Source organism: Argopecten irradians, chromosome 4 (genome assembly GCF_041381155.1).
Source record: "Argopecten irradians isolate NY chromosome 4, Ai_NY, whole genome shotgun sequence".
Taxonomy (NCBI): domain Eukaryota; kingdom Metazoa; phylum Mollusca; class Bivalvia; order Pectinida; family Pectinidae; genus Argopecten; species Argopecten irradians.
This window is the reverse complement of record NC_091137.1, coordinates 8,893,912-8,917,765: the sequence shown is the minus strand read 5'-3', so window position 1 is coordinate 8,917,765 and position 23,854 is coordinate 8,893,912. Positions and strand designations below refer to the sequence as shown.

Sequence of the window (23,854 nt, the reverse complement as noted above, 5' to 3'; positions counted from 1 at the left end):
CATACTAACCAACAGATCGAGTCAATTTTAAGATACACAGCCAGAACAAAGCTTAAGTCCACACTTTAAAAAGAAAGAAACAAAGAAAGTTTTTTGCAAATCAGTGAAGCTTATCAGTTAATTCGAAACACTGCATGTGCATTATAACCAATTTGTTCCGAGTTGGCTGCACAGGAATAACATATTTCTGTCATCTCAGTCGTTTGCTTTATGGTATATCATGTGTCTACAGACAGATAGATACACGTGGTTCCGTTATCAAGTCCCATATAGTGGTGACAGTTATATATACGTTTGGTGGCGTTTGGTGGTGACCATTCTACAATTATGTTTGATGCGTTGTTATATTTTGTGGTGAAAATACTAGTTCCGTTTATACACATGTGGTGCCACTCTGACTTGACAGTTATAATTAGTCATGTTTTCTGATTTTTTGGGTTATAGCAAAATGAACGCTGAACTCATTTAGCAATCACGGATGGAATGCCAGCAATGATATTGGACTTCAGACTCCGTCTCGCATGGAAATCTGACACCCATCTCAGTACCAAACTGTAACACACTATCAATCTTACATAACACATGTAAAGTGGCAGTTAGAAATGTACACTTATTGCGAAAGTAAATAAACCAGAATTATCTACCCCGCTACTTCTCACTGTAACAGGAAATGGGAAGGAGGACTACTTCCGGATATTGAGTGAAAAGTGATCATCTTAATGTAATACAATGAGATAAACATAAGCTCATCTGGATTTATGAGGGTGGTGAGGGAGGACCTGGTGAGGGAGGGACCTGGTGAGGGAGGGACCTGGTGAGGGAGGGACCTGGTGAGGGAGGGACCTGGTGAGGGAGGACCTGGTGAGGGAGGCTGGTGAGGGAGGACCTGGTGAGGGAGGACCTGGTGAGGGAGGACCTGGTGAGGGAGGGACCTGGTGAGGGAGGACCTGGTGAGGGAGGCTGGTGAGGGAGGACCTGGTGAGGGAGGGACCTGTGAGTGTTGGGGGGGTGTAAGGGAGGGAGCTGTGTGTGTTTGGAAGGGGGTGGTGAGGAAGGGAGCTGTGTGTGTTTGGTGGGGGGTAGTAAGGGTGGGAGCTGTGCGTGTTTGAGAGGAGGTGGATAAATCGAGAGTCCACATCCCAACAAATACTGATAAGTTTATGTTTACGATAAGCCGACACACATGTTAATGGTTTTCGACAAATTCAATCCAGTATTTACTGCACGTTGAATTTTCATACTATTCACACAGAAAATTATATATACTCAACAAATTCTGCAATTAAATTGGACAAATTCAATTGATTTTGATCAATTCAAAACAACATTTACTGCACATGCTTAATTAAATCTTGAATTAAAGATAATACATATATAGATATATGATAGAATCTATCTCAATATAAAAGAGACATTTAGTGTCTAAAATGCAAGAGTATTCGACAAAAACATTATTTAATTCAACAGTAAAATTACTCTTTTATTCCTGTATAAGTGGAATCATTTAATCGAAGTCTAAGCACATGTAATATACGTCTTAGAAAGTTTAAGACAATCATGGAATATATAAATTATTGACAAAGATAATCAATATCTGTAATGATAACAATCAAGTCTCCAATAAATACTGGATTTGAATGTGTCGAAAACCATCACCACGTGTGCCAATCATTCGTTGGAGCATGCAGCGTCTGGACCCGGCTTATCGTGAAGAAATATGTAAACAGATCTAACTAATATCCCTTCCTCTTACACACCGGACACCGGTAGCCGGACACGTGTTTATTTATAACGACTATCTGATGGAACTCCATTAGCCCCTCGTGAGTACAGTTGGGGGCTGGGAAGGGGGAGGGTAGGGTGTCAGTGTACACCCACTATAGACATCTGGGAGGGATCAGAAGACGTGTCAGTCAGTGGTCGATATGCTAAACTGACCACTAGTTTATTTGTTTTGGCCGGTCATAATCCAAACTAGAGTTCAGTGGTTGTATAAGTCAACTGACAGTGTGGTGAATGGATCCAGGGCGAAAAGACTTGACCCTGCTGCCGATAAAGGGGATCGAGATTTCAATCTCTTCCTTTTCACATACACTAATCGACCCTCCTCAGTTTATCTTACATACGGAATACAGAATAAGAACCCGTTGCAGTCGTTTGGGTCAGAACATCGCCTTCTCAAGATCTATCCAGAAGTGATTCAACCATTTCTGAGGAAACTCTTCAATAAATGACAAAACTTGAAAATAGCGTGTTAATGTTGTAAAGTTCGTTAGCTCCAAAATCGAAAATAAAACAAGTGTTAGTAAATTGAAAGTAGAACTACATGTATATATAGAACAACAGGCTTTCTTGACTAAATCGAAAGTAGATTAATTACACTTACAGTTGTTGGTATTATGATTGTTTGAAATAGGAAGTAATTTGTGTTGTATCTTCTTTAAATTGAAAGTAGTAACTTTTTCAGGTAAAAATAACATTAGTTTTTATTTTTTTAAAAACACAAATGCTATCAGAATAATGTAATTGTTATGACTTTTCTAGATACGGAAAGAATAATTTTGTTTAAGGAATTATTTAGATTTGGTTACCTTTAATTCATATAACTGAAACGTATGTTAATGCTCTTGGCGACAAAGAGTAACTTTCACCTTACATTGAGGATACAATTATGTTGATAACAAATCGTAAACATCTTAAAAACCTACTTGCATGGAATATTGTATATACAGTTGAGATGTAGTTTGAATAGTCCTTGCCAGAGGTGGCAGTGATCTTACGTCCACGATATGTTATAGATTAACACAGAAAATATCTATGTACACAGGTCCTATAGAGCACGCCGAAATATGGCGGAGACGAACGCGCAGTACTGGGAACTGCACGCGCCCTCAGTCTATATTCGGAGGAGCGCGTGGATCACTCAGCAAACTCTAACATCGCCAGCCTTGACCTTGTGTATTCTCGCTTGGATAATCACAATGTAGATATAAACAAAGATATGAGAGATATCAACAAAGATACAACAGCAGTGTGTAAAGGTTATTGCACAGGCATACAACATACGTCATAAAAGCTAAAAAAAAAAACCACAAAGTCTTCACAAAAATATCAAAGTACACCTACAGTAAATAGAGAACATTTGAACTATACGGGAGGTTTTTTGTGTGTTTTTTTTATTGCGGACATTAATTTTGACAAAAGAGTGATTTTGGGAAATTTAAGAATTAAGAAATAAGTATACATTTTGTATGTATATAAGTTCATGATCAGACGTTTAAACACACTATTATCCATCACAGCTTTCACCAATCATATTGAAGATCAGAACATTTGATATGCAATTTAGTGATAATATACTGAAATTTAAATTTGACAGGAAATGGGTAAAATGGCAAAGTTGTCCTGAATTATAATGATTATCGCAAAAGAATTGTCACCATACCTTTCTCTCTTACTGCTTTAAGTTTTGTTCAAGTAGGAAAGAAATTAAGCTTGACCACCATAGTCATTTTAATGAAGTTATATAAATTAACCCAAATGCTTATCTAATGTATTGTTATGTTCTGTAAAATGTAGTTTAGTATTCCTCTTTTATCCAGTTTTGTTTATATGACTTTATGTGAAGAGTATGTGTGTCTTTGTGAGTGTGTGTTTATTTTTTCTGTTTGTTTGTGGAAGAATGATTGATATAATGTTGTGTATTATATAATAAATTGGAAAAATTAAGAGAAATATAAAAGAAAAAATAAGAATTGCCATCCGTTTCAATTACAATCTTACTGTATCTTCAATTACAATCTTACTGTATCTGACATACAGTTTGTCACAAGTACAGAAGTACATGCAATGGAAGATTTATATTATCATTGTAATCCTTAAATATATTCAATGATAATCATATGTAAATCAACGTTTTACTTCAGTCCTTTTAAACTAAAGATATATATCGATATAAGCATCACAATCATTGTGACTATTTTTGATAAGTGCTCATTGGTTAGATTATCTGCAATTTCTACATGGTTATCAGTTATTATTTCATAAAGTGAAGTATCATCAGCAAAGAGTTTAATTTTACTATTTACACATTCAGTTATGTCATTAATATATAATAAGAATAGGAATGGCCCTAAGACAGAACCTTGTGGTACACCGGCATTGACATTTTAAAAAGAAGATAGGAAACCCTCAGTAGATACTCTTTGTTTTCGATCAGAAAGATAATTTCGAAACCACTGTAACACTCTTCCTTTTATACCATAAGACTCTAATTTGAATAATAATCTTCATGCTAGACTCTGTCGAAAGCTTTGCTAATATCGCAGAATATACATTTTATTTCATTGTTTTTATCCAAATTATGCACTATCGTATTATAAATATCTAGTAGGTTAACTGTTGAGTCTTCAGGCAAACATCCTGATTTGTGCTTTGTAACAATATCACACTCTTTCATATAGTTAAACATATATTTAAAAATTACTTTTTCTATTATTTTACTAAAGCATGGTGTTACAGATATTGGTCTATAATTTGAAGCATTACTCTCAATCCCTTTCCGTTATAAATTGCATTGATATTAGCTGTTTTCCAAGATAATGGAATAACTCCAGTTTCTAAAGTTTTATTACACAGTAGATTAAGAAGGTGTATAAGAGAAGGAGTTAGGTGTTTAATAATTTTTGGTATCATGTTGTCCGGACCAAGAGGTTTTTTTCATTAAGTAAATCAAGTTGATCTTTAATATCCTGTTCTAAAATAACAATGTTATCTAATCTAAAGGGGAAGGTATTTTCCAAAGGTAGTAATTGATCTAAATTAGCAGATGAAGAAGATATTGAACTGAAATAGTTATTAAGACACTCTGTTTTATCCAAAGGTTGATGTATATAGTAATTATTTTCAAATAATGAAGGCAAAGAATGTGATATACTACTCGAGTTCATAACTGATTTGGCAATTTTCCACCATTTATTTAAAGGAATTGACTGATGTTGAAGGCTCTTGGTTCCGTTATCAAGTCTTTTAGTGGTGACAATTATATATCCGTTTGGTGGCGTTTGGTGGTGACCATTCTACAATTATGTTTGATGCGTTGTAATATTTTGTGGTGAAAATACTAGTTCCGTTTATACACATGTGGTGCCACTCTGATTTGACTGTTATAATTAGTCATGTTTTTTATATTTTTTTAGGTTATAGCAATATGAACGCTTAACTCATTTAGCTATCACGGGATCACAGATCTACACGGGACAAATAACAGTGCCAAATCTACTTAGGACCAATGACAGTGTCAATTTCATGTAGGACAAATTACAGTGTCAGATTAATTTAGGACAAATAACAGTTTGGTTTGGTTTGTTTATTTTTTACGTCCTATTAACAGCCAGGGTCATGTAAGGACGTGCCAGGTTTGTTGGTGGAGGAAAGCGTCAATACTATTTTAGACAAATGTCAGTGTCTGATTTATTCAGGACACATGACAGTGTCAGATTTACTCAGGACAAATGACAGTGTCAGATCTACACAGGACAAACGACAGTGTCAGATCTACACAGGACAAACGACAGTGTCAGATCTACTCAGGACAAATGACAGTGTCAGATTTACTGAGGACAAATGACAGTGTCAGATTTACTCAAAACAAATGACAGGGTCAGATCTACACAGGACAAATGACAGGGTCAGATCTACACAGGACAAATGACAGTGTCAGATCTACACAGGACAAACGACAGTGTCAGATTTACTGAGGACAAATGACAGTGTCAGATTTACTCAAAACAAATGACAGGGTCAGATCTACACAGGACAAACGACAGGGTCAGATCTACACAGGACAAATGACAGTGTCAGATCTACACAGGACAAACGACAGGGTCAGATCTACACAGGAGAAATGACAGTGTCAGATTTACACAGGACAAATGACAGTGTCAGATTTACTGAGGACAAATGACAGTGTCAGATTTACTGAGGACAAATGACAGTGTCAGATCTACACAGGACAAAGGACAGTGTCAGATCTACACAGGACAAATGACAGTGCCAGATCTACACAGAACAAACGACAGTGTCAGATCTACACAGGACAAATGACAGTGTCAGATCTACACAGGACAAATGACAGTGTCAGATTTACTGAGGACAAATGACAGTGTCAGATTTACTCAAAACAAATGACAGGGTCAGATCTACACAGGACAAACGACAGTGTCAGATCTACACAGGACAAATGACAGTGTCAGATCTACACAGGACAAATGACAGTGTCAGATTTACTCCAAACAAATGACAGTGTCAGATATACACAGGACAAATGACAGTGCCAGATCTACACAGGACAAATGACAGTGTCAGATATACACAGGACAAATGACAGTGTCAGATTTACTCAAAACAAATGACAGTGTCAGATCTACACAGGACAAATGACAGTGTCAGATCTACACAGGACAAATGACAGTGTCAGATTTACTCAAAACAAATGACAGTGTCAGATCTACACAGGACAAATGACAGTGTCAGATCTACACAGGACAAATGACAGTGTCAGATCTACACAGGACAAACGACAGTGTCAGATCTACACAGGACAAATGACAGGGTCAGATCTACACAGGACAAATGACAGTGTTGATATCCCCATGTCAAGGATCTATAATGTGAGTATGACAATTTATACAAATACTGTCACATTTGTTGGTACGCTAAGGATCAGATTGAGATAAAGACTTTATCACCGAACCCAATAACAGATGTTGATAAGGGACCAACATGATTGCTTTCTGTATCAAGCATTCATTGGTAAACATATTTCTTTAAAGTTTACTTTAAAAAGACCATTTCGATGTTTTCACAAAACATATTGATCATTATTTATAAGCCAATACATTATACCTGACACACAGTATACAACCATATAATGTAAGCAGTGAACCCCTTGCTACATGTATCTCTCCTTTTTGATGAATATCATTTCAAGCGGTTTCCATTATTTCAGAAGCTGTCTTCAAACTTATCTCATACTTAAACTTTTGAAAACACCTATAAAAAGAAACACCCATAAAACTATAAGAAACCATTAATACAAAAGACACTATACTCTCTCTCCTTACAGCACTGGAGATGGATTGCGTGTGTAGCACTTTGAACATGGACACGTCACTGACACACTTCCGGTATCCCGTTATGGTCATTGTCAATACGGTCCAATGACCTATATTACTAGCATTACCAGATAGATTCTTCAGCATGAGTGATAGAGATACATTATTACAGGCAATTCTTAAGTAAAACTTGACACTTCATTATAGAATTAGCATCAGCATATTTAACTTCCAAACTCAGCACAGTCATGGCCTACATACCAGCACTTCCGCAATGAGTACTCTAAAACGTAGCCCTTCCGCATGTTCAAAATTAAATATTTAGGCTTGTTTCGTGAATATTTCACCAGGGGAGAGTTTTCGACCTGACCTTTTGAAGCGATACCTTTCATTATTTTCAATAAACGTGTACCACAAAAACATACATCTTTATCTGAAACAAAATACGGCCTTAGGAATTCCACATATCTACAGCACGTGCACGCGTCTTTAGTATGAGTAGGGCTATGATTCAACGGTTGTACGGGAGCTAGAGCCCTGAGGCTAAAAATGACAATATTGCGGAAATAGACCCGCCATTATCAATCGTACTTACACAGTGATAAAACATTCTAGTAGCAGCAGTATTTCCTGTTGATTCGTGTTGTTGTTATCGAAACATATTTTATAGAATGTTCCAAATGTTTGATACAGAAAATAAAGATATCATGAGTAATCATGTGATTTCATAAATTGTGTTGGGAGTGTCCTATTCAGTGGAAGAAAGGGATAAATAAACAAATTATTACATACCACAGACAAAATACGAATATAAACCCTGTAAATCCTATATTTGTTTCTGTGATAAAGAAGAAAAAATTCATAATGTTAAACTGCGTTTCATTGTACTCTTGATAGTTAAGGAATGCTCCAAAATTAAGGCTGCACTGACCACAAATTACGACCAAATCGATTGTTTGACCATCCGATTTACAGGAGAAAAAAGAATCTCAAATAAGATTTACAATTTTTCAAAATGTTGGTAGTCATAATTGCCATGACCATAAAAGGTATTTAACAACGCAATGGTGATTCACACAGTTCTTAAGTGAATTTTGCAGAAACTCAAACAGACTCACCGTAATTATATGATAGAAACTGATAAATCCTTTGAAATCCTTTATTTCACAAACTACAATCGACAAACATTTGATTCCATTTCAAAGACGTTATTCCACACTACTACATACACACCGATACTTAGACGCCATCTTTATTTCCATGACAACCCGACTCTTCTCTTCGGAAATTCGAAATCCAAATGAGGCTACCGTGTTACTCTCGCTCGAAAACGATACTTCCCGAGAGCGAAAACGAGGCAATCGTACTATCCGAGTTGCTGATGCAAACGACGATGCCCATATAGGCAGGCCCCTATCGCCTTATATGGCAAGCGTGCACGAGTGGTTCTCAGAAAGCTGTGGCCGTCTAGATATAAGCCCCGAGACAGTGTCAGAACGGTACCAGTTTGTTGTAGAAGCCAGACAAAGAGGGTGAGACCCATACCAATAGTCTTTAGTTTTACTTTGGAACTTACTCCAACCACAAACAAACATGTGTGACGACGAAGTAGCCGCTTTGGTTGTAGACAATGGCTCCGGTATGTGCAAGGCCGGATTCGCCGGAGACGATGCTCCACGTGCTGTGTTTCCCTCCATTGTTGGCAGGCCCCGTCACCAGGTACGTTAAAATTAAATTCAAAATTAAACTAAACTTGTATAAAACTTTGTAAATAGTTATGACATTGTGGAAAAAAAACCTGAAAATAGTTTATGAGATTTTGAAAACTTGGATAAAAGTTTCTTATTGTCATATACTAATGGTATCATATGCCCTGTAGTTTGGAAATAGTCGGTGTAGTCGGTACTAGTGTTGGTTTGGTTACGGCTTTATACTTTGGTATAACAAATTACATAGAAATATCATAGGCATGTGAGTTGAAGGGAACTAAAGTTGGTAAATGACTCATATAAATAATATAACTACTATAGATAAAATAATTCGATAAAACAATGCAAACTGTCCAAAAACAATCATTATAAATAACTTTGTTATCTCTTACCAATTTCTAGTTTCGCTTCTATATAACAGAAGAGAAAAATATAATGCTTAGATAACACGCTTAGCATATAACGTTCAAAATTTCAAACCACAAAGATCGACCGGCCGGCGTTTTGGAACACGTGTTTGCAACAGCATCTGTATATATAAATATGTAACATGTTTTCCTGATAGTTGTAATCGACTAATTGCTAATGTGACCAGATAACTAATAACTAGTGATATGATAGGAAATGTTAAACACTAACTGGCGACATTTTCTCTCCAAATTGTGTATAAATTCCAGACTAGTATAATCACCCTCCCCGATTGTACGCGGGAGGCAGGGCATGTTGGGGGCGCACTTAGGGGGACCTAGTACAAACTAACAAAGTTAGGAAAATGGGGGATCTGTAAAATAAATAATGTATGGCATAATATAAACAAACAGATCTGACTTAGCAAAAAAATCGGAGTAGTGATATCTAAAATATCAAAAATTGAAATAAGTAAAATACAAATGGGAGAGTGAAGAGTATTGTCTTGTGTCGCTTAGAGTTCCTCTATAATTAGCACAGCTGAGTAACAGCAGTGGGCTCGGCTTCATTACCCCCTCCTTTAGTCTTAGGGAACGGCCCAGTGCGTCTGATGCAGCGCTGTCCATATAAGGAAATCCTACTCCGCCTATCACGTGACTCCCGTCGTAACCTTTTAACTTGACCCCTAAGATTTTGATAAGACGTTCGCAGCACTACTGTGATGCGTTACCGATCTGAACATGAATTCTTATTAGTTATCTCAAATTTCCTCCTTAGTCAGGAATTTTAACCGCTCTCTCCTCGCGCTCTTGGCATTCCTTTTCAAAATGAGACTCTTTATTTTTTCGGAATGAATTTTCAGTTATGTAGTAGATAAACCAGAAACATAAATACGAATATAGGATCTAATATTAAATCAGATAAAAATAGAAAATGGATAATTGTCTACAAATATTAAAATCGATCATAATAATAATTTAATGAACTATCGATATCAAAATGTGCAGTTTGTACATTTAAACTTGATGATCAGATAAATAATTATTAAATTGATAAAAAATTCTAAATCATTATCTGAGCGGTTGATAAGATGAATAGATCGAGATTTACATAGCGTACATTTTAGACCCTATTAATTACGAGTCCATTTCACAACGATACTTCCTAGTTTGATTTCCCTAACAATAAATGTTCATACGATCAAGATAATAATTATTATAATAAGTCCACCGAGGTGATTTATTTGGCTATATATTTATATACATATTGGCTTCTTTGAAATTATCTGTCCTGTATACAAAAAAAAAAAAAAAAAAACACATATATTAATTTCACAGTTATAATAAGCGATTCCCTCCGAACAAAAAACGATATTACGTTGTATATAATGGCTATAACTTTTTTACCGTAAACATTGCTTTGTTTTTATATTACAAGATTATACCCGACTGATGAACCTATGTACTTATCTTTGTTTTGATTTTGTGTGTTTCAGGGTGTCATGGTTGGTATGGGTCAGAAAGACAGCTACGTAGGAGATGAAGCCCAGAGCAAGAGAGGTATCCTCACCCTTAAGTACCCAATTGAGCACGGTATCGTCACAAACTGGGATGATATGGAGAAGATCTGGCATCATACCTTCTACAACGAGCTCCGTGTCGCCCCAGAGGAGCACCCCGTCCTCCTGACAGAGGCTCCCCTTAACCCCAAGGCCAACAGGGAAAAGATGACCCAGATCATGTTCGAGACCTTCAACGCCCCCGCTATGTACGTCGCCATCCAGGCTGTCCTCTCCCTGTACGCTTCCGGTCGTACCACCGGTATCGTCCTCGACTCCGGAGATGGTGTCACCCACACCGTCCCCATCTACGAGGGTTACGCTCTCCCCCACGCCATCCTCCGTCTTGACTTGGCTGGCCGTGACTTGACCGATTACCTCATGAAGATCCTCACCGAGCGTGGTTATTCATTCACAACCACCGCCGAGAGAGAAATCGTCAGGGACATCAAGGAGAAACTCTGCTATGTTGCCCTCGACTTCGAGGCTGAGATGAGCACCGCCGCCACCTCCTCCTCCCTCGAGAAGAGCTACGAGCTTCCCGACGGTCAGGTCATCACCATCGGAAACGAGCGTTTCAGGTGTCCCGAGTCTCTCTTCCAGCCATCCTTCTTGGGTATGGAATCTGCTGGTATCCACGAGACCACCTTCAACTCCATCATGAAGTGCGACGTCGACATCCGTAAGGACCTTTACGCCAACACTGTCCTTTCTGGCGGTACCACCATGTTCCCAGGTATTGCTGACCGTATGCAGAAGGAAATCACCGCCTTGGCTCCCAGCACAATGAAGATCAAGATCATTGCTCCACCAGAGAGGAAATACTCCGTCTGGATCGGTGGCTCCATCTTGGCTTCCCTCTCCACCTTCCAACAGATGTGGATCAGCAAGCAGGAATACGATGAGTCTGGCCCATCCATCGTGCACAGGAAATGCTTCTAAATTATTCTTCAAATTAATAGGACTTCAAATTATTTTTACATTTTCGATACTGTGAAGAATGGATTCAACCTCGTGCTTTATTGAATCGAACATGATATGCTGACAGACAGAATCTCGTTTTGTCCGATAAAGTACGATACCTAAGTGTTTTAAAGACACCAAGTGACATTCCGTCAACAGCCTCGGTAAGGCAAAGGTTTCGAAGGTTTTTACTAACCGTATGGACAACTAAGGACACTTGCCGTCGTTCTTATTTAATCTAATTTAATTTAAATAAATCTATGCAGATCTATTGTTTGATGGAAGTTGATTTCTCAGGACGGGAAGTTATATATTGTACAGGAAGTTGAGAGTATTGCGGGACGTACTGTGTACATCTGTGTTACTATGGTGATGTAATGTAAATATCATTGACACACTGTAAAGAAAAACTGGCATCATTTATCAAAGAATATTGTGATAATACACCCACGTTTGTATACATGTCGTATGGATGTAGATCCACCATCCAAAGCAAATTAAAAATGTTAAAGTTTATCATGTCTTTTTACATATTTTATGTCACGTGATAGACATGATGCACTCGTTACAAAAGCAAGTCGTCATCTCTGTCACAGCATGACTGAAAGATTGTAATAGTTTAGACAGATTTGAGGAAAACATTGAGATGACAATATCTTTGGTCAGTTTTTCTCACTCAGTGGTCGTGTATGCAGACTTAGATAGTTGGTGATAACCTCAAATAAAATTGTTAACGAATTCGCTTTATAAATGTTAAAAAAAATGGAAGAAAATTTTATTAATACGAATATTGATACAAGTCGAATGCAACATTCTATCTAAACTTTAGAAGGCCCACTAAAATTTAAGTCTGCATACCATTTCCGTTACAATCTTACATGCCTTCTGACAGACAACATACCACCAAGGTTATAGTGACACATACCTGGATAATATAGTGACTGGACATGACTAGTACAATCCTTTACATCAACTCGCTGGTGATCAGCTTTATTACTCGGTCAGTGACATTTAACTTGGAGCCAAATCCATGAATGTTTATGTTTTAAAGTTAGCTAACTGGAAGTGAATGGTACTTTTGGAGGTTAATACAGATATAACTTGACCTAAGCCTAACCAGCTTTGGACATCTTGGCCCTGACAGATATGACTAGTACTGACGTTGATTAGTTCCCTATGTCTAGGATAAGATGCTCACGTACTCTACCAGTCTAGAGTTTACAATATGTTAACTTCAAATACGCAAGTAGTAACGACTGGCTGATTAGCAACATCATTGCTTAATACCATATTTTCTAACCAGGAAAAACATGTTTAAAATAACTAGCGATTATTCACACAGGGTACTATCACTGATGTCAGGTTTATGCGAAACACAAGTCAAAAGCTCAAAGAAAATTCGAGGAATAATAAACGAAACATCGAATAAATTACACAAGGGACTGGACATTCTCGATATTCCAGCGGCTGCTATCACTGTTGTTATATCCATGTGGATATAAAGAAAGTGATAGTAACCCCTGGTGTATGGAGGATGGGGACGGAGTTACTTGTTGGCAGATATTATCACACAAACTCCACGATGTTAATGCATACAGGGACCATCAAACGATCTTTTAAGTTTCTGAGCTAAATGATCTAGGTTAAGTGCAAATTATTTATTAAGGTCAAAATAATGACGCTAAAATTGAGCAATTGGATTGCAATATTCTATACACTGGGATCTAGTCTATATAGACAAAATAACTTTTTGTGACTTTTGTGACGGTATAACAAGACCATTACATAATCATGTTTTTCAACCTGAATGAAGAAAATGTTTAGAAATATTCAAAGATATGGGATTAATACCTAGAAAATATTCACACAGGGTACTGATGTCAAGTTTGTGGGAAGCATAATTAAAAAAAAACATGAAGAAGAATTGAGAATTAATTACCAAAACATATTTTTTAAAAAATAAACACAAAAAACCCACACACATTATGACTTGTTGCTATTGACAGTTATAGTCACACTAACCACCAGATGATGAAGCATTAACCTCTGAGCTAACGGGTCTTACTATATCATAAGGGAATTATATATAAATGTTAAAACAATGAAGACAAAATTGATCGTTGGATTCTAGTCTATGCAAACAAAATAACTTTTTGTGACGGTACAACAATAGAAGTTTTACTTACCTGAGAGATGCAGGATGGACACCAAACACTTATTGTGATCAATAAGTCTACTGCTGATTTCATGGGAAGTGTCATGGATGTTTCTACCTGTGAGAAGTATTTCTTTATTTTTTTTCCTTAGTGAAATGACTTTGATACACATTACTATGTTTATGATAAATGTATTATATTATTACAAAAAGCACATGAAACGTCGAGTTATTGAGATAATTGTGAAAGGAAACTTAATAAATGTATCAACCTATCAATGACCTACATAATGCTACAATGGTTTCATAGATTAATAACTGAAATATTTATAATGTAGATAACTAGGAAACAAGCATAAGTGGCTACTATGTTTATCGTAACATATTTAAAACATCACAATATTTACATATATTTTATTTGAAAATTAAAAAGAAATATCAGACATTTCAATTCATTTAAGCTTCCTTAAATTTTAAAGATAAGAGGTTTAGGGCAAGGGTTCCATTTGCATTTTTTTTTGTGGTGAACAGTAAGAGTGACGCCCAAAGGACTACGTATGGTTTGGGCCCTTTTTGGTTCCAAAATCTATCAATTTTTGTTAACTAAATGACTATCTTTTGAAAAAATCGTCTTTATATCTTAAACAATTGAGCACAATCTTGAATAATCTTTATATTTTTCTTAGAATATATAAGCGCTTCAGATACATCTTTTTGAGAAATATATATATTTTTTTTCAAGGGTGCGCCCTATGGTTTATAAATGAAAACATAAAATTGTCAAACTATCTACATTTTGATAATGTATGCATTTTTAGGATAGTTATCATATGTACTAGTCTCTAGAATATTGTTTCAGTTTTTTTGTGTTTTTTTTTTGTCTGTGAGACATGTGTTGTAAATCATTTAGGTTTCTGCTGAGAAAATCTTATCTATAACTTCTGGTGGCTAGTCTACCATCAACTAGACATGCAATGCTTTACAATCACCACACCTATAAGGATGTACGCGACAGTTGAAATTCAACAATTTAACAATCATAGAGTACAAACTTAACATTAAAAGCGGGGCTATAAAATGCACACGTGATTAAGGGGAGATCACTCTAAAAAAATTCTGTTGTAGAAAATACTGGCACATAAATTGGTATATAATAATGAAATGTTGCTAAATAAGTTACAACAGGACCTCAATCATTATAATAAATATTAGATACAAATAATTCATTGGGTGTCATTTATTTTATAATAAATACTAGGTAGGAGCTGGCAATACTACTAATGTTCATACAGTCATAATAGGTTATCAAAGATAATCATAATTTTATGAGGTGTCATTTATTTTCGCAATGTTACACTATTTTCAAGCATAACAGTGTCACGTTAATCTGGTTTCCTCTTGAGAAACAATTTTAATTTTGATTTGCTGAATAATTAGCGGATATTATTTTATATATCAGCAATTTACCTCATTAACAGTGTACTTGAGACGAGAAAATTAAATACTGGTTTGCCGCTGGAATCATAAATATCAAACAAATTAATGTAGAATTAAATTTTGCTTTTTCGTTCATTGAAAAAACAGTTCATTGGATCACTATCGCTTATATCTGAATTACAGACGTGACAGATATCGCTGTCCTTCCATTTACTACCCATACCGCTCTCAAACTGGTTTAAACTGAACGTGAGGCATGTACGCTAATACTGGTTTGTTAAACCAACAAAGTCAACACTTTTAATGGTGTCTCCAAGGCTGAAACGGCGTTCCATGTGCAACACTGTTGAGTGTCCCCCAGCAAAGTTAATAAAACTGGTCAGGGATTGAATAAATATATATATTAATACTTAGGGCGAGTTGTCATTGTAGTGTATCTTGAAACGTGGCGCTATCCAAATTGGACCACTTGAAATATGTGATACACAATTTTCAGTTTACAATCTAAACTAACAATAAATATACTGGACAAGGAACAAGGTGCTGAATAGTAACTGTAGTACCTTTTTATGTAATTTTTCTCTGTAGTTTATCATCTCTATTTAAATATGAAATTAATGAAATTATGACATAACCGGGGAAACGACGTCGTACGACAAACCTAAAAGAGGCTTGTCAATGAAGTGAGTAAGTTTACAAAATAATGCATCAGAGGTGTGTTTATTTTTGAAAGACAGCCATGACAGTGTCGTGGTTCTGGGTTTCATTTACCATAACATGATAAACCCAGCATCAATGGGACATACAAGGTCGGTCTACATCAGGTGACGTAAGTATCCGCCACTGGCATTACTCTCCTATATATTTAATGCATTATTTTCATTTTGTTTTCCATTTAATCGCCTTGGCTTTATATTTGTTTTCTTATTGTTATTGAAATGGTTTTCTCAGATGATGTATTATCTAAATACTCGTAAAAATTTTTACAAATTATGTTCGTTTGGTTTTAAGAAACTATTTATTACCATGAGAACAAAACATCATTACTTATGCTCTTTGAAGTGTGTCGGCCAGGAGACAGGGCCTACTATTTGCTTTTTTTGGTAAGCATAAAGAGGAAAAAGGCGACTGAAGTGTTTAACACGTGAACATTTTGTAATAGGCTATGGTGTGTGTCGGCCAGGAGACAGGGCCTACTATTTGCTTTTTTTGGTAAGGATAAAGAGGAAAAAGGCGACTGAAGTGTTTAACACGTGAACATTTTATAATAGGCTATGGTGTGTCTCGGCCAGGAGACAGGGCCTACTATTGCTTTTTGGTAAGGATAAAGAGGAAAAAGGCGACTGAAGTGTTTAACACGTGAACATTTTATAATAGGCTATGGTGTGTCTCGGCCAGGAGACTGGGCCTATTATTGCTTTTTGGTAAGGATAAAGAGGGAAAAGGCGACTGAAGTGTTTAACACGTGTACATTTTATAAAAGGCCAGGAGACAGGGCCTACTTATTGCTTTTTTTGGTAAGGATAAAGAGGAAAAAGGCGACTGAAGTGTTTAACACGTGAACATTTTGTAATAGGCTATGGTGTGTCTCGGCCAGGAGACAGGGCCTACTTATTGCTTTTTGGTAAGGATAAAGAGGAAAAAGGCGACTGAAGTGTTTTACATGTGTATATTTCGTAATTGGCTATGGTGTGTCTCGGCCAGGAGACAGGGCCTACTTATTGCTTTTTTGGTAAGGATAAAGAGGGAAAAGGTGACCGAAGTGTTTTACATGTGTACATTTTATCATAGGCTATGGTGTATCTCGGCCAGGAGACTGGGCCTGTTATTGCTTTTTTGGTAAGGATAAAGAGGAAAAAGGCGACTGAAGTGTTTAACACGTGAACATTTTATAATAGGCTATGGTGTGTCTCGGCCAGGAGACTGGGCCTATTATTGCTTTTTGGTAAGGATAAAGAGGGAAAAGGCGACTGAAGTGTTTAACACGTGTACATTTTATAAAAGGCCAGGAGACAGGGCCTACTTATTGCTATTTTGGTAAGGATAAAGAGGAAAAGGCGACTGAAGTGTTTTACATGTGTATTATTTATTATAGGCTATGGTGTGTCTCGGCCAGGAGACAGGGCCTACCTCACAGGGGCGGTATCAAGGGAGACGTTAGGAAGAAGAAAGTAAGTAAAGAAAAAGAGAAAAGGTAAGATCCTTCTTTAATCGTCGTTTACTATATCATGAAAAAAGCCCCCCCCCTTCGGTTTCGAAAGTGTGTAAATAAACATAAACACTAACTTCACAATATTGAAGCAACGGAACTTATGGAAAACTTCTCGTAAAAAACGATAGTTAAGTTTCTTTTTGTGTGCAAAATTCATCACATTTGGCAGGAAAAAACCCTCCAAATACTTGAAGTATTTAGTGAAAAAAACCCAACATTGACATGTGTGACTCAATATTGATGAAAGTCTCCACAACGTATTAGTGCTACTCGTGCTCACTTAAATAACGCGTAGATCTAATCGGATGTCTACAGTAATTAACTGGATCGTTAATAGTTTGTATTTGAACAGTATTTTTAATTTCATCGGTTTATGAAAAAAATGTTTGCAAATGAGTGAATCCGCTAGTGTAATATTTAGACAATTTGATAAAATAAAACACGTTTTATTATTTTTCTTGGGTTTTCCGCCAATCTCATTGGACGTCGGTACCCCACGTGACCCCCTTTAAAGAATGATCGACTAATAAAAGTTGATTAAAAAAAATTGATTAACCGATCTGTCTATAAATAGAAAGCGTCGAAGTCATTTAAGCGCTTGAATGCTACATGCATTATAACGTTGATACATTAAGCGTTTCTAAGATACCGATTTTGTTGGTAACACATTTTCGTCGAACACGGCGAAAGATGGACAGACGGGTTTGCCTCTATCCCAGCAGTCTTGATGAGACATGAAACATTTTAACAACGCCGGAGCTACAAATGCAAAGATGTAATTATGATACACACAAGGGCGGTTCTTTTATTTAGACAGTGATATAATCTATAGACGTACCACATAACTTTTTTTGAGTTATCGCCCTTTGTAAAGCGATAGTGGCGCCCGGAGTAAAGCAACTTCCGGTTTACATGGACAGAGCATTGTATAGTAGTAAACGTCAGTCGATCTATCGCGTAAAACACGTTAAATACGAAACGTTAGAGGTATATGTGAGTTACGTTTGGATACTGAACTGTCCCTTAAAGCACGTAATGAAAACCGGAAGTGTCTTTACTCCGATCAAGGGGAGGATAACTCTAAAATTTCAAGATGGCGGATTGATGTTGATAGGTCTAAACACGGCGTTTAGCGGACATTGAAAACTGCAGTATGATGATGCATTCGCCATCTTCTACTGTACATGTATCTGGAAATCAGGTTTAATAGGAAAACTGTATCTTAATCCTCGTATCATTGGTATGATCATTTTGATATTTACTCATTCATTTTTTTGTAATATATCCTGAAATACAAATGCAGATGTAGATCCATACACTAATTTGTTGTATGTCTTTTTATTTATTACTTGTAAAGAAAAACCAATTCAAATAATAAAACAATTGTAGAATTTTGAATTCGGTCGATGCATGTTTTTATTGACCAAAGAAAAAATATCAACCTCGGACTACGTCCTCGGTCGATAATTTTTCTTTGGTCAATAAAAACATGAATCGACCTCATCAAAATGCTATAATTGTATATTAATGAATGCATGGTTCTAACAGTTTTCCAAGGGATTGCTTTTTTGAACGAGTACGCGATGTTATTGTTTCTATTGTGACGTCACAATAACGTCGGGTTTTCGCGCCAGTCTCGGATTTTTTTTTCATATGCAAAATATGGTATGCAAAAAAAGTATTGTCCACTAAGAAAGCCAGATTTAGTATGAAAAGAAGAGAATCTTACATAAGTGGCTATGCGATATGAAATTTATCAAACGAGTTGACGAGCCTTTAGGCGAGTTGCATATCAAATTATTTTACAAGTTTGAAAAAAATCATATCACATAGTCACGAGTGTAAGATTCTATTTATTACATAACTTTTATTAAAAGAAATGTAAGCATGCTTTAAATTTAGTCTCTTTATAAAACAGTAGAAATCCGACACGGACGTGACGTTTTCATCTTCTGAAACAATCATGCGATGTCATACATGTATTATGACGTCAAAACTACATGTGACGTCATAATGATGCCATTACACATGTGTGTCTTGCGAAATTATATACGATTTTATGACATGGCTGGACGGCCAATTTTTGTGGTCAATATGTGTATCTTATCTTGTATATTCAAATGAATTCTTCTTTGTAGCTGGAAAATAAAAAAAAAACCTTGTAGTGGAACGCGTTGGAAAGATTTTATTGATGATGTATGCAGACTTCTTTACAGGTTCTTCACATGTTTATTGTTCGCATGTCTCCCTAATGGATTCTATTCACCTACGTATGTATGTGACTAACCAATCATTGCACTTCATTGATAATTGTACAATTTTAAAGCACTTCATCTATAAATGCACCCAAGCCTAAGTGATTGCACTATTCCCTTACTCTCCGAACAGCAAGCTAATATTACTTTGGTATTTGCGAACAAAAGTTATGAATCATAAGCGGAAATAAGGTAATCTTTCCTTATACAAGTACATGCTATTTAAACGTCCTATTAACAACCAGGTTCATTAAAGTACATCCCAGGTTTGTCGATAGATGAATGCCGGAGTACTCGGAGAAAACCCACCTACCAGTGGTCAGCACATGGCAACTGCCCCACATGGGGTTCGAACTCGCAACCAAGAGATTGAGTGCTATTGTTAATATGTCGCGACATCTGAACCATTCGGCCTCCGCGTCCCCCTTCCCTTACACATAATAGCATTAACAGAAGTAGACACGTGTGAAAATCTATGTTAAATAACAAGCCAGACACTTTCTGATGTAAATATATATTTATGTTTGTCCTGTTCCACGAGAACAAAATTATACATTGTATTCAATGAGCTGTAATGTCATTAATGAAAGCCATAGAGATAGGACAATGCTTTGCTATATTGCAGGCTCAATGATTTTTAGATACATTTGGGCTGAATAAAGGCTCCTTACCATAGACAAAGTTTGCTGTATTTTCCCATTTTATGTAAATATTTTCGCAAATAAAGAAAAAAAACTCTCTAAAATATATATGTTTCAAGGAAGTGTTTTCTATAATGAAAAGGTACGAGCCCCTGAAATTATTGAGTAAGAAAATCACTGGCATTGCTATATAGCCGACTAATCAACGCTCAGCTGTTTTCCAGCTAAACATACCAAATGTTTCACTAATACACCAGTTAACTATAAAGAGATGGATTTTTTGACGGACTGATGACGGACCCGAAACTAACTGTAAATACGGATATTTTCGAAGATGTTCATCTTGGCGATCTTCAATATTATTTTGGAGATTAAATATACCCACACGGTATGAGGTGTGGGGGAACTTGCACGGTAAAACTCATTTGAGTGATAAGTAAAACTTTCCTGGTTTGGTGATGGCTAATATAGGCTTTGACTGTTGCCAAACCCCTTTGCATAATATTTGCAATACAATTTGTTGAAATAAAAAAAAAACTTTCATCATCGAGTAAATTTTCTCTTTTAGAGGAGGTAGGGTAGGCCTAATCGTTTTAGCACATAAAACTCCCTTTGTATGAGCACTGACCATTTCTGGCTGGATCAACGTCTACATTTACAACGGCCGACAACCAATTATAATGCAACATGAACGAATTCCTCAGTCCAGGATCATGAAACAATCTTAGACTAAGTTTAGACTGAGCCAATAAAACATAGTTATCATTTCGTTACGTCATGTTTGTTTGGCTAAGTCTGAACCTCAGACTGTTTCAGACTTAAAACTGTCTCATGAGCTTGGATCGAAGAAAACTATGGCAATGCGACTTTTTTGTCATTTATTACAATATGTAACGTTATGAGAAATACATTATCTTATATAAAGAATCGTTATAATGTTTTGCGAGTCACAATGTCGCTGAAAGGTCATTAAATTTTGTTTCACCGGAGCTAGATCATTGGTATCAACTCTGTAACCTAACTGAGTTTTTCACAAACTACAAAGAAAATTCAATTATTCAACGAGATGAATATTCCCGATGATATTAACAACTAGTCAGCATAGCTTTGACAGTGAGCAGACAATATCATTATACATTACATTTTAAACATGTAACAAAATGAATCGGTTATAGAAGAATTTAAAATCAAGGACATGAATATAAATGAAGCATGTTAACACTATTGTGAACACTATTGTATTGTAAATGAAATATAACAATCGGGACAGATATTCTGGAATAAAACATAGTTAAAGTATATATGCCTTGCAGGCTAAAATAAACGTATAAAAAAATCCAAGTGCATTTTTACAGTATTTATACATATACCGATTTCCTTTACATATTTACACAAAAATATACAATGATGTATATATAAACATATATCTATATAAATCAGTAAATCATCATCTATATAAATCAATGTATCAATTAAAATTTACAGTACATTTGTTATCATACTAATGCAGATATATATGTGTAGTGGGTAGTTATCACAAGTTTGGATTTAGTGACCTCTCACTATCGACATGTTGTAATTATATGTCTGTACATTTCTGATTCAGGCACAAATGGAAATAGAATCCACACGATCCCTCACTTTTTCAGACTACATTTTGATGCAATAACTCAGAAAATCTATGCTGTTACCTTGAAATATAAAGTACAAGAATGTTTCACTATTCGAGACACTAAGTGACTTCAACATCCATTTGTAAAAATAGAGCGAAAAGTTACGAAACGAATTGATTTTGTAGCGCAAACTTTTCGACATGGATTTCATTGCATGGATTTTTAAAAAGTATTTTCTTTTGTGGATTTCACGATATGGATTTCATCATTTAATCAATTTCTGAGCAGACAAAATGTCCATTTTGATCATTATTTGGAAGACATTTGGCAATTTTGATAACTGTTTGTGTCCATGTTACAGATTGTGATTCAGTGGGCGGTCTCACGCCAATGACTTTGTTTCATGATGCTGTTTTTTCTAATTAATTACTCATTATCTAGTAATGGAAATTACAGTTTGCGTTTAGTAAATTGAAACAAACTTTTATTTAAAGGCCCACTACCTTTCCGAAACGGCTTTTAATTTTTTAAATGGAAATGTAAAACGAGATTGATAATTTTGTAGAGTCGCAAAAGTTATCAACTTACCGGTAATTCTACACTTATCATCACCTTCTGAACAATTTAATTTAAATAAATAAAATGTTAATTTTCATAACGCGGGTCGTCTTATGTTTCCCGCCGTCGTCCTAAATGCCGCGCGGTAGTTGATTATCACTGCGCCAGAAGGCAAAACAGTGAAATGAAACCCAACTGTTACCATACATTACGCAGGATATCTTGCATAAGCTTCATGTTGTAACCTCATCTTAGGCCATCGACATATATTTTCTTATGTTATCTATGATTCTTAGAAACCTTTAAATTTTGCTCCGGATAGGTAGTGGGCCTTTAAGAGGCAACTTTTTAGTTCTTTTGTTTTTAAAAGGTTATTACATGAGCTAGAAGTGCGTTGCCGATTAGAATTTGTGATAGGGGTTGGCGCTTGATCCATTAGTTTCCGGGGCATCTACATTTTTCACTTCCGATAGATTATCATACGGGTTCTGTGAGGCCGAGCCCATCGTGTCGTAGGGATTGTTGGTTGCGCCACCTGTCATATCATACTGAGGATTAGTGATACCTCTGCTGTCTATCTGTGCTGTAGGGTTGTGGAATTCGTTATTCCCAGAAAATTTCACATTCGGGGACTCCACAAACCGAGCTTTGCTCGTTCGCCTGAAAAATATAAGAATTTTTGTCCTTTAACAAACTCATTTAACTTAAATTGTTATGTCTGCTGCGATAGTAGTAATAGCCAGCAAGGTTAACTAGTACCAGTAACACTATACGAACTAACCTTTGTAGGTTGAGCAGTTACATCTACCTGCTGCCGTACCACTATACGATCTAACCTTTGTAGGTTGAGCAGTTACATCTACCTGCTGCCGTACCACTATACGATCTAACATTGTATGTTGAACAGTTACACCTACCTTCTGCCGTACCACTATACGATATAACCTTTGTAGGTTGAACAGCTACATCTACCTGCTGCCGTACCACTATACGATCTAACATTGTATGTTGAACAGTTACATCTACCTGCTGCCGTACCACTATACGATCTAACATTGTATGTTGAACAGTTACACCTACCTTCTGCCGTATCACTATACGATCTAACCTTTGTAGGTTGAACAGTTACACCTACCTGCTGCCGTACCACTATACGATCTAACCTTTGTAGGTTGAACAGCTACACCTACCTGCTGCCATACCACTATACGATCTAACCTTTGTAGGTTG

The 23,854-nt window shown here is 36.3% G+C and overlaps 3 protein-coding genes across 4 annotated transcripts in view; 2 read left to right on the top strand and 1 right to left on the bottom strand.

Annotated features, from left to right (window-relative positions):
• Positions 1 to 23,854, top strand: part of LOC138320526 (uncharacterized) — a 288,019-nt gene that overhangs the window by 67,148 nt on the left and 197,017 nt on the right. The gene's annotated exons all lie outside the window — the stretch shown is intronic.
• Positions 8,605 to 12,269, top strand: LOC138320521 (actin, adductor muscle). Its single transcript, XM_069263535.1, has 2 exons — positions 8,605 to 8,834; positions 10,728 to 12,269. The coding sequence occupies exons 1-2, from the start codon at positions 8,709 to 8,711 to the stop codon at positions 11,730 to 11,732; spliced, it is 1,131 nt and encodes a 376-aa protein (XP_069119636.1). The 5' UTR covers positions 8,605 to 8,708; the 3' UTR covers positions 11,733 to 12,269.
• LOC138322088 (low-density lipoprotein receptor-related protein 4-like) overlaps positions 20,310 to 23,854 on the bottom strand; it is a 56,243-nt gene continuing 52,698 nt past the window's right edge. Inside the window, exon 23 of the mRNA XM_069266144.1 lies at positions 20,310 to 23,284. Coding sequence (XP_069122245.1) covers positions 23,026 to 23,284 — 259 coding nt within the window. The 3' untranslated portion in view covers positions 20,310 to 23,025. The remainder of the gene's footprint in view (positions 23,285 to 23,854) is intronic.